This window comes from Bombus fervidus, chromosome 1 (genome assembly GCF_041682495.2).
Source record: "Bombus fervidus isolate BK054 chromosome 1, iyBomFerv1, whole genome shotgun sequence".
Taxonomy (NCBI): Eukaryota; Metazoa; Arthropoda; class Insecta; order Hymenoptera; family Apidae; genus Bombus; species Bombus fervidus.
Genome location: NC_091517.1, coordinates 7,389,303 through 7,404,136, shown reverse-complemented (window position 1 = coordinate 7,404,136; position 14,834 = coordinate 7,389,303). Strand labels below are relative to the sequence as shown.

Below are 14,834 nucleotides of genomic sequence, written 5' to 3'. Positions count from 1 at the left end.
TCCAGATTTCAGATATTAACCATTTATGTCCCAGGGGTCATTGAAAAAACAGCGCAATAGCGTTCGTCATATTTGTTACTTTATGAAATAGATCTATATTATTATATATGCGTACTGTAAGTTTATAAATATTTCAAGTTTTGTTCAATAAAAATTATCGAGAAGATAACAATGAAATACAAAATACCGTCAGTCGTCCGTAGCGTTCAAATGTACTGGGACTTTTCGACACTAAATTTAAATTGCTTGAGACTTAAACGGTTAAATCTCAATTTTACAACTGTGTACCAGAAAATATTTCTATTATTAACAATGGATAGAAAATATTCATCTTATAAGTTACAGAAATGTTCGACCCTGAAAGAGTAAGATTAAAGTTAAATTAAAACTATTTATATATCTTTCATAATTTTTCGTTGAAATTTTGAGACAGCGACGAGGAAAGCGTATTCGTCCTTTCTATGAACAATCGTCTACAACAATCATGCGGTTTACAGTTTCAGACCAAATTAACCTGGTAACTACACAATTTCCTGTATGTATATACAGTATAACGTATGTAAGTCTTGTTACGATATAATACAAACGTTCTTAATCAAATAAATATAGCACATTCCACCTATATAACACTTTAATCACAATTACAATTAAATTAATTACTAAATTACATTTAAAAATTATATAAAAACCAATTTCAATTAAAATTATTAATTTTATCTCTGAAAGTTAAAGTTAATGAAAGATCGCTGTAGCACATCTTGAAATTAAAAAATTAATAAAATTAAACAAATGGGATTAAATGTTTTACTATTGATCAATACCGGATAAGTAGAAAAATTGCTATTGACAGCAATTACAAACAATAACATTGAGGTATTACAGGACGATAATATTGAATCAAAATTTGTTTTTCGAATGAAATTTCATCCATGATAGCTTTTGAAGATTAGAGCCGTTAAAATAATTTCTCTCCGTATTTTCTCCCTTTATTAAAATTTCCAATATTTTTATTGCTCTTTAAAAACTTTAAGTAACTTCGTTACATTTCTCTGGTATTTTTATTACTTTTCACAGACTTTAAGTATCTAACAAATATTCGATTCATCGACGATTTTTGAGACCTAGTTGACCATTTCGTTCCATGGGACACAACGGTCACATTAAATTCATCGAAACGTCATTGTTTCATTGGTTTCCGCGAGTACGAAATAACACTCGACGGAAAGCGTTCTCCAGAGGACCGCGACGGTTTCCGGTACCGACGTCATAAATACACGGTGGTCCACGTTACCTGTAGCTCTATTTCTCCCATTGGCTTTTCCACCGAGGTCATCGAGATATCGATGGGAAAAAAGTTTTTCACGCTATGGAAACATTATTTCACTGGTGTCTACTGCGCTGTTTATTTTTTATCGACTGCACGTGGTTTTACTTTTATTTTTTCTACTGTGCCTTTTCATCACATATGGTAACAGTATTACAAAATTATGTGTCCCGTAAGAGCTATAAAGTCTATTTAAAAAGGCTATAAATTTAAGTTAATTGATGAAATAAATATTTATAATTTATTAATTTTCTTCGACATATTTTAAAATTGAAGAATTTAGGAAATCATTTTAATGATTCTGTAAAAGAAATAGAATTTAAGAGAAACATTTAGTGATCGTTGCTTGAGACTTTCAAGAGAACCTGAAAATTTAAAAAATTACGAAACCTTGTGCGTGTAGAGTAGGTGATCCGTAATAAAATCCTATTTTTTGTCGATGATAACTTTAGTTAAACAAGTTTAAAGAAAAATAAATATCTTTTTCGATGGAACGCTGTAGAAAAATTCTATTTTTCATTTGATTCTACAGAATATTCACACGCGTGATATCAGATACGAGATTGTATGAAAAAATAAAATATCGAATGTCATTTTTAGATGGAGTACAACATATTTGAAAATGTTAAGATTGTTTTTCTTTCTTAATGGGGTTAGAAAACAATTTTTCTTCGATCTTTCTGCTTGTAATGTTGTGTTATAGCGAAAGAGTCACTATATTATATTTATCATATATTATACATATATATATTAAACATATTTCTATATTCGGAATAAATATTTATATACTCTAAATTATAATTTCTATATTTGGAACTAAAATATGTTTGCATATATACAAACATACACGTACATAAAAAAATATAATTAAAATTAAAATTTGGAAAAATCGTAAAATTCAAAATTCCGTATTTGTTAGACAAATTCGAACGCAGCAAGATGATGACTTGAAATCGTTTTTAATTTTATTATTTTCTACGATTTAAAAATATCTTTATCACGCTTCATACATGTTGTATTTGATCTATAATTCCCTTAATAGCAGTGAGATTAAAGCATGATAAAAGAATAGATCGATTCTTAAATATAATTTTAACGTTTAATATTAGAGAAGAAAATTATAATGCTTCTTAATACTGACCTGATGGAAGATAGAATTCTTATAGCTGATTGTTAATGAAATGAATGGCGTTGAGGATCTTGAAAGGAAATAATATAAGAATGAAAAGGAACGATAATAATGATGGTAATAAGAAAAGGTCGAATATGCTGAAAGTAAAGGAACAATAGTAGAAGAAAAATTAATGAAACGCAGAGCTTAAAATCCCCTTTGAGTTTAAAAGTGAAATTTAAATACCGTAGAACTGTTATGTATAGTACTATGGTGTCCTGCGTTGATCCTGAGAAGCATGTTTCCATTTTATGGTCATTTACAGCGCGCGACCAACTTTTGCGATCTATTTAATTCGCAATCTATTTAATGTATGTTAACAACAAACTCTCTACTGTTGTAAAGGGAACGAAATTGTTCACGTATTTCATATCTAATTAATATCATGAGAATGCTATTCTGGTTATTTCCAGTCGGAATTTCATGTTTATTTTGCAACCACATATTTCGTAAACTTTATATTACTTTCGTGAATATTTATAGTAAAATACAGACGTCTATAAGATCAAATTCTAACTAAAGGAGAAATGAGACTAAATACAGGATCATTTTTTTAAATTCCAAACATATATAATACGTTCTTTGTTTTTGAGACGAAAAGATATGAAAAAATATATCGTGGAATCTCAATGACATTGCTAACATGTAGCAATAACTCATTATAACTATTAGTGTAGCTAGTAAATTCTGGAAAAACTTTTAATGTGTGTAAATTTTATATACAATGCGATCTGTTTCTTCCACTCTACTATCTGAAATTCCACTTACTGGATCCACCCACTACGAATAATACTCAACTGAAACACAGAAGTTATTAGAAAGTATCACTTATTGAATGTCCAAAACGGCCGAATCGATTAAGATAGTCGTCGAACCAGTGAAAAATCTGTGCTTCAAAAAATTGCTGCACGACGAACTCGAACTTGGAAAACCGATAGTGCGAATCGTTAAAGTTTCGATGGATGTATTCGCATTCCATAGGTCGGCCACAATATCGCGTAACGCAGAAGAGAAATGAATGGCTGTGGCCGCAGACAGTTCGAATAGAAACGTTATTTTGCGGTATTATTTGATCTCGGTGATGCATGATTTACGATCGCGCTGCTTAACCAGCGGATAATGGGACCGTTGCCCAAAGCGTTCGCGCAAAGAAAGAAATCGAAACGGTCGATCACATATCATCCTGGTGAACAGGCTTTCTCACGTGGTCCCTTTGTTTCTCGAATTTTTCCTGACCGCTTGCCTCGCCTGCCAGGGTGCAACCAACATGTCCCATAATTCTTCATCTTGATCGTTCAATATAACGTCTCTATTATTAATGTCGGGTTTCTAGCGGTACCCGAGCTCGCGCGAGGCTTAGCTTGCGTTTCGTGCTATTTTATCGGGTTTACGTTTACATGACAGCTAGTTTTTTTTCAGAGGAAATGCCTTCATGGTAAATGTGAATCCATGTACATACTTTTCTGTTGCTTTTATTTTCTGGTAAATAGAGGGAGTCTAAGTAGATACAATTGGATTTTTGTACTTTTTCTATTATTATTTATATTAATTAATATTCTTATCCCCCGTAAATCCTACGTAAATCCTACTTAAGATATAAATGCCAAAAATAAATAGAATAATTTTTCTCACAGAATGAAAAAGAATTCCGTTCTGTAAGGATTAATTGATACAATTAATGCAATTTAGAGATCATTATATTCATAAAATCAAAATAATTACAAGTACTTACGGCTTTTTAAAATTTCAAGTTAAATTGATAAAATTAATAAACCAAGAAATTATAAAGAAATACGATTCGTGTTAGTATGAGATTTCAGAGCTTTCGAAATAATATTCCATAAGATATTATGAAAATAATTTCTAGTAGTTGAATTACATTTTCATAATTTTTCGTCTTACAATTTTTTCCCATAAAATTAAGGCAGCAAAGGAGGCAAAGCCAAAAGCAGTCGGTTTCGTATTTTCGCGCGCACAGCAGGACGTTTAATTCGCAGCAGAGTACCGTCCGTAAATTACGAGCGAGCTTCGTGAAACCACAAAGGCCGATATTGCCATTGTACGAGTCAGGATTTCTGCCCGCTTGCTTCATTTCTTCGTGATATTCGAATAGTCGATGACAGGCGGAATCTTTGCTCGTCCTGTCACTAGCAAACTTCCGTTTCTCCGTTCCTGATTGCTGTTCCTGAAAGGAAGTGTCTCCTACCTCGGGACAAATTACACGGAAAACAATTTAAAGAATGGCGCGTAGACGCTTGGTCGATGCGGAATAAAACAGCGTAATTATACGACAGCCTTGCTTCCAATGCGACACAATCAGATTTTTAAAAAAATACAAAAAAAATTATCTTGCAATATAGTAACACTTACTGTCTATTAGCATTTTGTTAATGTATTTATCAGAACAATATTTTAAATTAAATTTATAAATTACTATAAAGTTCGCAAGAGGAAAATATGATTGATTTATTAAAAATTAATGCCGAAATAATATTGCATTGAGTTAGGAAGAAATTTTATGAAACATTATACATAATACGAAATATAGTCTACGTTAGAAAAAAATTCAGTAATTCTATACTATACTGTAAAATTGTATGTAAAAGTTGTATTACATACAACTAGTTTAATAAAATTCGATATCTAAATATCTAAATAAATATTGTAGTGTATTTGCTATATGTAGGTACAAGAACATTTTTGTTCATTTTCAATAAATCGGTTTCAATAAATTGGTTTCAACAAATCTTACCTTTTTATCGTTAATTAGGTTTATTGTTAATTAGTTGAAATGATGTTGATGAACGTCAGTTAATTTTATAAACAATATTTATTGTTTAGTAAATAGTATTGTTTAGTATTGAAAGTAAGCTTTAATTCTTCTTTATAGCCCGGAAAATACTAAAATTGAACATGCAAAACAACGAGGTACCAAGTTAATTAATCGTGGGTATAAAAAAAATCCAAACTCTGTAAAACAGGTAACTCGCACCTCTCAGTTTTCTAAACCCAAAGATGCAGAACCTTACCACCGAAAAACATCTCCTTTCCGAGCGCGAAACTTCTAAATTCGTACAATTAATTCTGCCTCCTCCATCCTCTTGCACCTACGTGTTTTCTACGTTACTGTTTCCACGTCTAAGCAAGGTGAATCGTTTCGCGTTTACCCGGAACAAGTTCGCAGACAACAAACTCTCCGGCGCAAAACTACAAGGTGCGCCCTGGTTAAGAATCGGTACGGTCGTTTCTGCTCACGGAGGAACGTTTGTTCGAAGGCAAACAAAAAACGTACGCCAATTCACCGGATAGACCAACGATCGAAGGGCATTAACGAACAAACCGGACGGGTTACAAAGCCGCGGTTCAATCTAGAATTAGAAGAAAAACAGCAAGAACGAGGAAACCAGCGAACTCGACGCTGGACGACTAGGTAAAGGTTGGCGGAATCGGAGAAACCAAAGAGGAAGAAAAAGCGAAGGGAACGCAGGACGTGGACGAATAGACTAGCTCGATTCTCTAATAAAAGGAAACTTTTTCAAAAGCTTGGGGACATCGAACGAAATCGGCCTTGGTCCCGGTTTCGAATCGGAGCTCCGAGACTGGTAGAAGTTTAGTTTCGTTGGTAGCGAGTGCACTTAGTCCAGTCTCGCTTAATTACTCATTCCTGAAGTTCGCGAAACTCCCTTTAAACGAGTTCCTTCCGATGGACGCCGGTGCTGGACAAACAGGAGAGAAAAAGAGAGAGAGAGAGAGAGGGAGAGAGAGAGAGCTGGCTGACACGGTCAGATGGATTCTGGCTCGATATGCAATTACGTGAAACAGAACTGCTGTTGATCCAGCAGTGCGAGCAAATCCGGCACGGTGATTCTTAATTGCTCGACCTACGATTTCATTATACCGTGAAATATCTCGCTGAATTAATTAATGGACGATTTAAAAAGCGCCAACTTTTTCTGGCCGGTGGACATGGAAATGATGAAAGCGCGACGATGTATCGTTGGCCTTGGGAAGAAGTGTCAGAGAACTGTCTTTTGATGGTGGACAACTTTGTGTGAAATATCGTAAAAGGAGTTATAAGATGTAATGAAAACTATTCTTGTTCATTGATGAATCTTGTAGAGTAGTGTTTATTAATATCAATGTATTACATAACGGTATCATTTTTCTGTGTATTTTGTGCGGAGAGCTGAGAACAAGTGAAGTATCTATGGTGCATGTAGAAAGGATGAAAACTTGAGATGGGTGTGCCTAGAACATGAGACAAACGTCAATTCGTCAATTACAATCTTCGGTGAAGAAATAACAGCAACGATCATCGCTCCTAATTGATTGGAAAAACAGGTAGAAAATGATTGCCTCCAAACTGAAGGTCACTCGAGGGTACGCTCCATACCGACATCCCGCGTATTTCAACGCTCAATTGTCATCGTTAATAAAATCAAATAATATAGTAGAAATAAGAGACTCGACGTTTAGTAGAAATAAGGGAAACACTAAACCTTATGGCAGACAGATGGAATCATTGATAATACAGACTAATTTTCATCACGGCAGTAACGGCTCCTTGGGGATTATTGCTGGTCTGAGTGGATTTGTTAAGAAAAGCGTGGGCGGAGAAATTAAACTGGAGAAAGGTATATGGCATCTTTAGAAAATTAGAAACGGCTATTCTCGAAATGTTGTTGTGGATAAAGAAATAGACAAGTGTGTAATAACTGGGTTGCGATACGGAACAAGTGTCACGGAAATTATTCTTTTCGATCTATATATCGCATTTATTGATGTATATTAGTTTTTATATTTAGAATAGAGTTTAATAATGTTTCTATAGTACATAAATATACTACGTATTTGAATAATGCAAAGATAACTTATTAAGTTTTGGAAAGAGACGATACAATAACTTTATGTTTACTGAATGAAAGTTAATTATAATTCCACTTCAAACTCAATCAAAAGATTAATTAAGCTCTGCATGAAACAATATTCAAATATTTAAACTGTTCTTAACCGAACTCCCAACTTAACAGACTGGCACGATAAATTTTACCCCATTCACCACTTAGTAAAATAGTAATAAAACACCAAATTATATTAAGTACACTGTAAGATAAAGGGATTGAAGCGGTTAAAATTCTTTCCTTAGGACTTGAACAGGAGTTCAAACAAGAAATTTCAAATTATTCAAGTGTGAAACTTTTAATCGAAAACAAAACCGTGATCAAAGAACTATTCTGGTGCAATTTATCGCGATAAATGTCCTCGTCTGAGTTACCGTTGAGATCGAGGGCATCAAGGATCTTGTCGAACTATTAAATCGGATCTGTGAAACTTTAAATTGTGTCAGACCGTCTTAGCAAAGTGTCTCCTAACACGATTCGTCGCTGCTGCTCGTCAGATCTTGTTTCTGGTTTAATTAAAGGTCATAAAATGATAAGCTGGATAATCTATTGACATGGAGAAGCAACCGATTGGTAATTGCAGTCAAATCGATCGAGCCTTCCAACGAGGATGATTTACTATGAGTGCCGTGAGAAAGAACGTGGGTAGCTCACGCTTGCAATTAGTTACGTTTATACGTACATTTTTCTTTGGATCGATTTCGCTGTAGTTTAAGCATCAGTGAGTCTTATAATGAAAAATGAGAAAATAGTTTCGTTACAGCCTCATGTACAATAATTCGCAAAGTGTTCTTATATTTATTATAAAAACCGAGAATATTCGAACACAGCATACAAACATCTTTATGAATTTTTTTATGAATATCTATGTAAATTCTATAGAATTTAGAACATGAACCGACGGTTTGACTGTGTTTACTTTCCCTGTGTGGGAGTCGGTCGAATAAATAGAGAAGAACGTGGACTTAGGATAGAGAATAAAACAGGATTTCAAGAAGCGAAGATTGAACAAAGAAGAAGAAAAGCAAGTTAAAAGTTAGAAGAAGAAAGGAAGAGAAATTAGAAGCGAAGAGTTTTGAGGAGATACGGAAGAAGACTCAAAAAATCGATCGCCTGGATTCCAAAATATTACACCATTATATATGTATCTACTTAAAATTTCGGACCAATCTAAAAATGTACGTGTCGCATAAAATGTGATATAGATAAATACTGTAGATTTAAAACATAATGTGATTTTGTATTACGTTTATCTTAGTTGTACATCACTTCTGCAATTTTTATGTAATTTTTAATGTTATTAACTCAGAAGGAGGGAGTATCGCAATATCTCAAATAATAAGACAAACAAGCTAAAAACAGTCTTCTTTTATCGTATAAATGAAGAGTATAGTAGGAAGGAGATATCGATTTCTCTCTTGACGTAAGAGAAAACATGTCTTAGTACCGAATGCACAGTGAACTTTACCGAGATATTTTATTGTTAGCTAAGTTTGAGCATAAGACACCACGTATCTGTTGTGGTTTAGAAAATCCCACGAGGAAGGCATATAACGTATACTTGCCGCACTTGCACTTCAGTTCAATACTAAATCTACCACTGCTGATCAAATTGACCGTTTTCAAATTTCTACACAAATTTAACTATATTTAAACGTTATTATAAAGCTTCAAAACGTATGACTTTTCATAAAACATGCATACAATATATTTTTCGGTATTTATTTCCAGTTTGCTTTTTTCTTTTCTAAGAAGAAATTGTATTCTGTTTTGCTATCGCTGGTGGTCAATTTGACTGGTCGATAAAATATTTTATTTACTTTTAAAATAAATGCAATCAGTACAAAGAAAATAGTATCTCAAGGTCAGACTACAAACAAAATCAATAATAGCAAATAACAACTGTTACGCCCATACTCTTGTTATAAACCATAATCCATCCCTCGATCAAGATAGCCACCAGATGTTAAAATATATTAACTCAGGCCCATAATAATCCTAAGGAACCGCCATAAAATTTATCATTTTTTACGGTCAATTGTTACAAACATTTTAAAAGTCGAGACGTTTCTTAGGGTTATTGCTCACTCCGATAAAACACGGGTTTTCGAGCAACCGTTGATGGAGAACGGCCAGCACCCATAAATATTTTGGTATAAATATCGTCGTCAGAGACCATATTCTTACTTGCTATCGTCCTTTCGACTAGAATACATCTCAGTTTGTTAATCAATCAGTCGACATATAAACTTGTTATTTCTAAAGCTCAGGCAGGCAAGCATCTCAGAGCGTTTTGTGTAAAGTTGTTATAAAAGAAAAAGTAAAGCATATATAATTTGACAATAATTTTTTATTCCGTACATGGTATTATTCTATGATAAATATTTACCTTAAAAATGTCAAGACTTCCCAAAAAAAAAAACATTATTAAGAAGAATAACGGACATAGAAGAAGACTGTTCAGTGTGCGATGAACAAGATGAAACTACAACAACTGAAAACAGCATGGAAACACATGAAAAGCTATTTACAACCGAATCAGAGTTGAATATTATAAATAAGCGTTCACGTCCAGCGCAAAAAGGAAAGAAATTATCGTTGACAGCAGAGAGTGAGACTGATGTAGAGAGCCAACGTATCGAAACTAGATCTGATGGGTCAGTTTGGAGAGAAATAGATGCAAGTTCCAAACCTGGCAGGACATCTATTCATAGTATTTTTAGGGATATGCTAAACGGCATATAATGAAAGAACAAGTAAAGACGGCATTTTATCTTATCATTGATCACCGTATAAAGAATCATATAATAAAATGTACGGAAAAAGAAGCATTTAGAGTATTGGAACTAAATGGGAGCTAGATACAACAAAACTAAATGCATTTATTGCTCTGCTATATGGTGCACATCAGGCCAAGAATTTAGATGTCTCATATTTTTGGAGTAAAATTTGGAGACCTGCATTTTTTTCAAAAACAATGGCAGCAATGACTTTGCTGAAATTATGAGGATTATACGACTTGATAAGAAGAACGAAAGAAGCCAACATTTACGAACCAATAAATTTACAGTGGTATCTACAGTATGAGACCGATTTATAGAGAATTCACAAAATTGTTATAAACCTGGTACACTCATTTCTGTTGTATAAAGAATCGCGGGGGAAAAACCATGCAATAAAACTATCAACAAGTTCAAATTCATTACCACAAAAAACTTGTCAAGTAAAATATTATAAAGGTTACAAAACTACGAAAATCTGTTCAAGATGCGGGAAATATGTATGCTGCAAATGTACATTTGATGATAAGATAATTTGTAAAAAGTGCAGCGAAAATGAATAAGCTATATCTCTATATAAAATAAAACTGTAATTTTATTTAAGTCTATAATTGAAATTAAACAAAAGTAAATTTGGACGAAATTTTCTGAAAGTTCATCATTTTACATACATTCAGTTATAAATTGACCATTATCTAAGGTAAATCATAAAAATTATTACTTTTCTAATCATCGGTCATTTTGACCGGACACGGAAAGAATAGGTATACACGAAATGTCGGTGGGTTTAGTGTTAATGATCAAAAGAACTAAAGGGAATTTTGCGAAGTTTAAAGTGAACCGTGAATATTGTTGTAATTTTTTGCTTCAAATCGCTTTCCAAACATTACTCTGGATAACAATTTTCCCAAGGCACAATATAAGTGAAAATGACCACGGAATAAGGTTGTCCGAAAAGTTTCTTTCGTTTCATAAGTTGATAATAGACGAACAACGATTTCTGTTTTATACAATTTTATTGAATTAGGTACAATGCATTTCGTTCTATTTCTATTATTATATTTGTGCATAATTCAATGAACTAATATAAAACAAAAAACATTGTGCTTCTATTATTATATATATACATATATACACTACAATACTTAATTTCTTGAATAAAAATACTTTGTATTGAGTAAAGTAGTATTGGAATCAGTGAAAGAAAACATGATTAAGTAATGAAGCTGTTTATATGTAATTAGCTGTTTCGCTAAACTACGAGATAATGAAAGAATAGCTTAAATAAGTTACTATATTTAATGACCTGCTAATGATTATTTTCTTTTTTTATTCTTAAATAAGTTATATAATAAACTCTTTCTTTACGAATAAATTGTACGTGTACTTCATTCACAAAATACAATTTTTCTCGAAATCGTCATTTTTAATATAAAAGTCTCGGAGAAAATTTACCGAATAACACACAAAGCCCAATTTTTTAAATCGTGCAATCTTGTATAAACACAATGTATAAACATTATACATTCTCCAATTTTCAATATAACATATCAAAGGCAATTGCAACTGCAAATGTTCTTGAAATTAATTACTACAATTCCGACGATGATACAATTTCTTTCCAAAATATAATCGCAACAGGAAAAACTCTAAAGTAAAAAGAAGTAGAACTCTAAACCGAGAAAAACGCTTACATTAACCTACATACAAACTTATCCCAAATTTCCCCACGTACTTACTAATTACCCCAACGCTTCCAAAAGCTAATCTGATTAAACAAAAAAGTAAAATAGAGTGGACAATTTTACGCAACTTATACGAAACATTCTAAATTGCAAAGATATGACCGTAAAGTCTTGAAAATCTTTCTTTCTAAAATTTAAACTTTTGTATCCTGAAAGTTTCGCTGTGTACTTTAAAGCGCCAATTTCATTAGTGTAGCACCATGAATCAAGTACCTATGTAGAATGATATCAAATATTTTTAACGATATCTATAAGAAGATACTGTGTAGAGTTTTATAACGTATTAAAGTAGATAGAAACATAGTAGATATTTCCGTAGAATTTCGTATACATATGTATACATTTATGCTACGATAATAAAAACTATTTATACAGAGTGTCCCAGATATTTTCCGCAAGAAGAAAAATAAAGAAAGCTATCATATAAACATAAACTTGTAAATACTTTATTATTGTAAACGCTTTATGAAAAATGTATAACTTTAGATTGCTGATTCTATAATAGAGATAGTAGTGAAACATAATAATCGAGATAATAGAACCATTTCTGATGTTGGAATTGACATTCGCCGTGCATTTGGAAACCTAAAACGGCTCCGCTTGTTTACCATACTGACGACTGATTATATTACCATTTACAGACACGGAGAATCCGAAAGTTTCGACGTGCCCGACGTCCTTTGAAGTGCGGCTAAGCCCCAGCGAGCGAAATCGCTTAATATTCTGGCAGGAGCCAACGTTCACCGACAACGTCGCCGTCGAGCGGGTCTACAAAACGAGGGTGAGCAAACGACATCGAATTCGGCCGGGTAATCCCCGCTGTCTCCGTTTCCGACCGCTCCACCCGCCCCCTCTGGACAGTCGGAAATTTCTGCTCGCGTTTGATCTTGAGAAGATGACGCCTCGCGACGACCCCTTCCTTTATATCCGACTTTATTTCTTTCTTTATTTCCGCGTGGAAAACGCCCCTTTTTACCCCCTTTTCGCATTCCTCGCCGCGAGGGGATAAGATTCTCATCCTCCTTCCCCCTTCCTTCTCTCTTCTTCTTCGTTCCTTTTCTTTCTACCAGACACTTCTTCTCCCGCGAACAGTTTATTAAAACTTCTTCCCTTAACGATCAAACTTACCAATCTCGCGGTTATCTGCGGTCTCGTCATTAATTACCTCGCTGTGTCTCGAAGACGCGGACTAGGTAAAAAGAGGAAGAATAGTGGAAATTCTTGGGTGATCAACTTTTTTCTACTCTCTTTTTCGTCCTTTTCCTTTTATCTATCTTTTTTCTTCATTTGTTTACTCGTTTATCTAATTCTTCTCTTTTATTTAATCACAAAGTGTTCCATTCTTTTTTATTTAGCTTATCATTTGAAATCGTCCGTTAGATAAAATTCTTGGTTCTTTATGAAATTTTAATTTTTAGTTTTTGTCGAATCTAGACATGAAGGATAGCGTAATAATTTACTATTTTCGCTGCACGTAACCACACATTGGTACGGTGAAACAGAAATTAATGCCAACGTTATTTTATCATTTTTCTTATGGCAAATTATAAGCTTCGATAATTACCATTTAATTTTACTATAAAAATTTAAAGCGCAAAATAAGAGATGACATTACTTATAGAATGACCTATAAGAAACAATTATTATTGATATTTGTGACTTCCTGCTTCATTCTTATGCGAAAGATTTTTTTGACGCAATAAAACTTGTTTTCTCGATAGAAACAAAAGCCGGATTGGGACATAAAAGTTTCGAGGATCGAACGGCGCTTAACTTTTCCTTATTTCCTTTTCCTTTTCTTCTTCTCCCCCTTCTTTCCTTTCTCTTTCTCTACTTTTTTAATTTCTGTTTGTCTATCTGTTTGTCCCTTCTATTTTTCTGTTGAACTTGTACTTTGACGGAGGTTGTATACTTTACTTTGGTGAATGGAGTGGGTAGTAAAGTTAGAACAGAAAGTTCGAGGTCGATGATAATTAGCTACGGTTGGATTTCGAGCACTCGTCAAGCAGGCGAACGACATCGCGACCGTTGCGTTATAACGCGATAACGTGTTCGCGAATTGGCTGGACGGGCGATAATTGACCCAGCCGTAATTGGAGGGCTTCCTCCTACGCGGCTAATAAACGCGACGCGACGTTCCGGTGTGCGCCGACAAATTGCTAAGTTGCGTCGATTAAAGTGGGCTTCGAGTGAAAAGCGAGGGTACTAGGATAGGGATTAAAAAAGGGAATATTGGCGAAGAGAGAAAAGTGCGTGTAACGAGAGTAACGAGGAAGACACGCAAAAAGGTAGAAAATAATGGCAAATGAAGATACCTATGGGGTTTTAAGGTGTTAAATTTCAGTCGATTTTATTGATATTAGACTGAGAATGTTTACGTATTTTTGAGAAATTCGACTTTTGCTTTGCAAACGTGGGCGTTTCGTCGTCGGGTTAGTTGGAATATAATACTACGCTTTATGTGATTTGTTATATACTAACTATTATATGAAGACAACATGAGAAAAATATTCATAATAATTTTTAATTCACGAACTTTCGTATAACTTGGTGACTACAAGAAAGTTTTAATCGTATGAGGAACAACTTCATAGATTTGAAGATATAAGCCTTTCGAAAATAGGCGATAAACCCAGACGATGATAGGAAACGATAGGAAATGATAAGAAACAAATAATATTAATATAATTGTCATGTTAATTGATTAATGTTAGCAATATTTTTACGTGTTCAAGAGGGTTATAAAGTCAAATATAAAGATAGATGGGTTAAGAAATTCTTATTTTCCAAGTCCTTAAACTTTTCCAAAAATCCATTCAGCTGCCAACAAATTTTTAATATTATAATCTTCACCATTTTCTAAAATACCAATTCACTACGTAAACAAATGGAAATAAATAAAAATATCGGTGA

At 33.5% G+C, this 14,834-nt stretch overlaps 1 protein-coding gene across 1 annotated transcript in view; it reads left to right on the top strand.

The window, feature by feature from the left end:
* The window catches only part of LOC139987960 (uncharacterized), a 204,657-nt gene that overhangs the window by 155,960 nt on the left and 33,863 nt on the right, over positions 1-14,834 (top strand). The window contains exon 16 of the mRNA XM_072004809.1: positions 12,563-12,702. Coding sequence (XP_071860910.1) covers positions 12,563-12,702 — 140 coding nt within the window. The remainder of the gene's footprint in view (positions 1-12,562; positions 12,703-14,834) is intronic.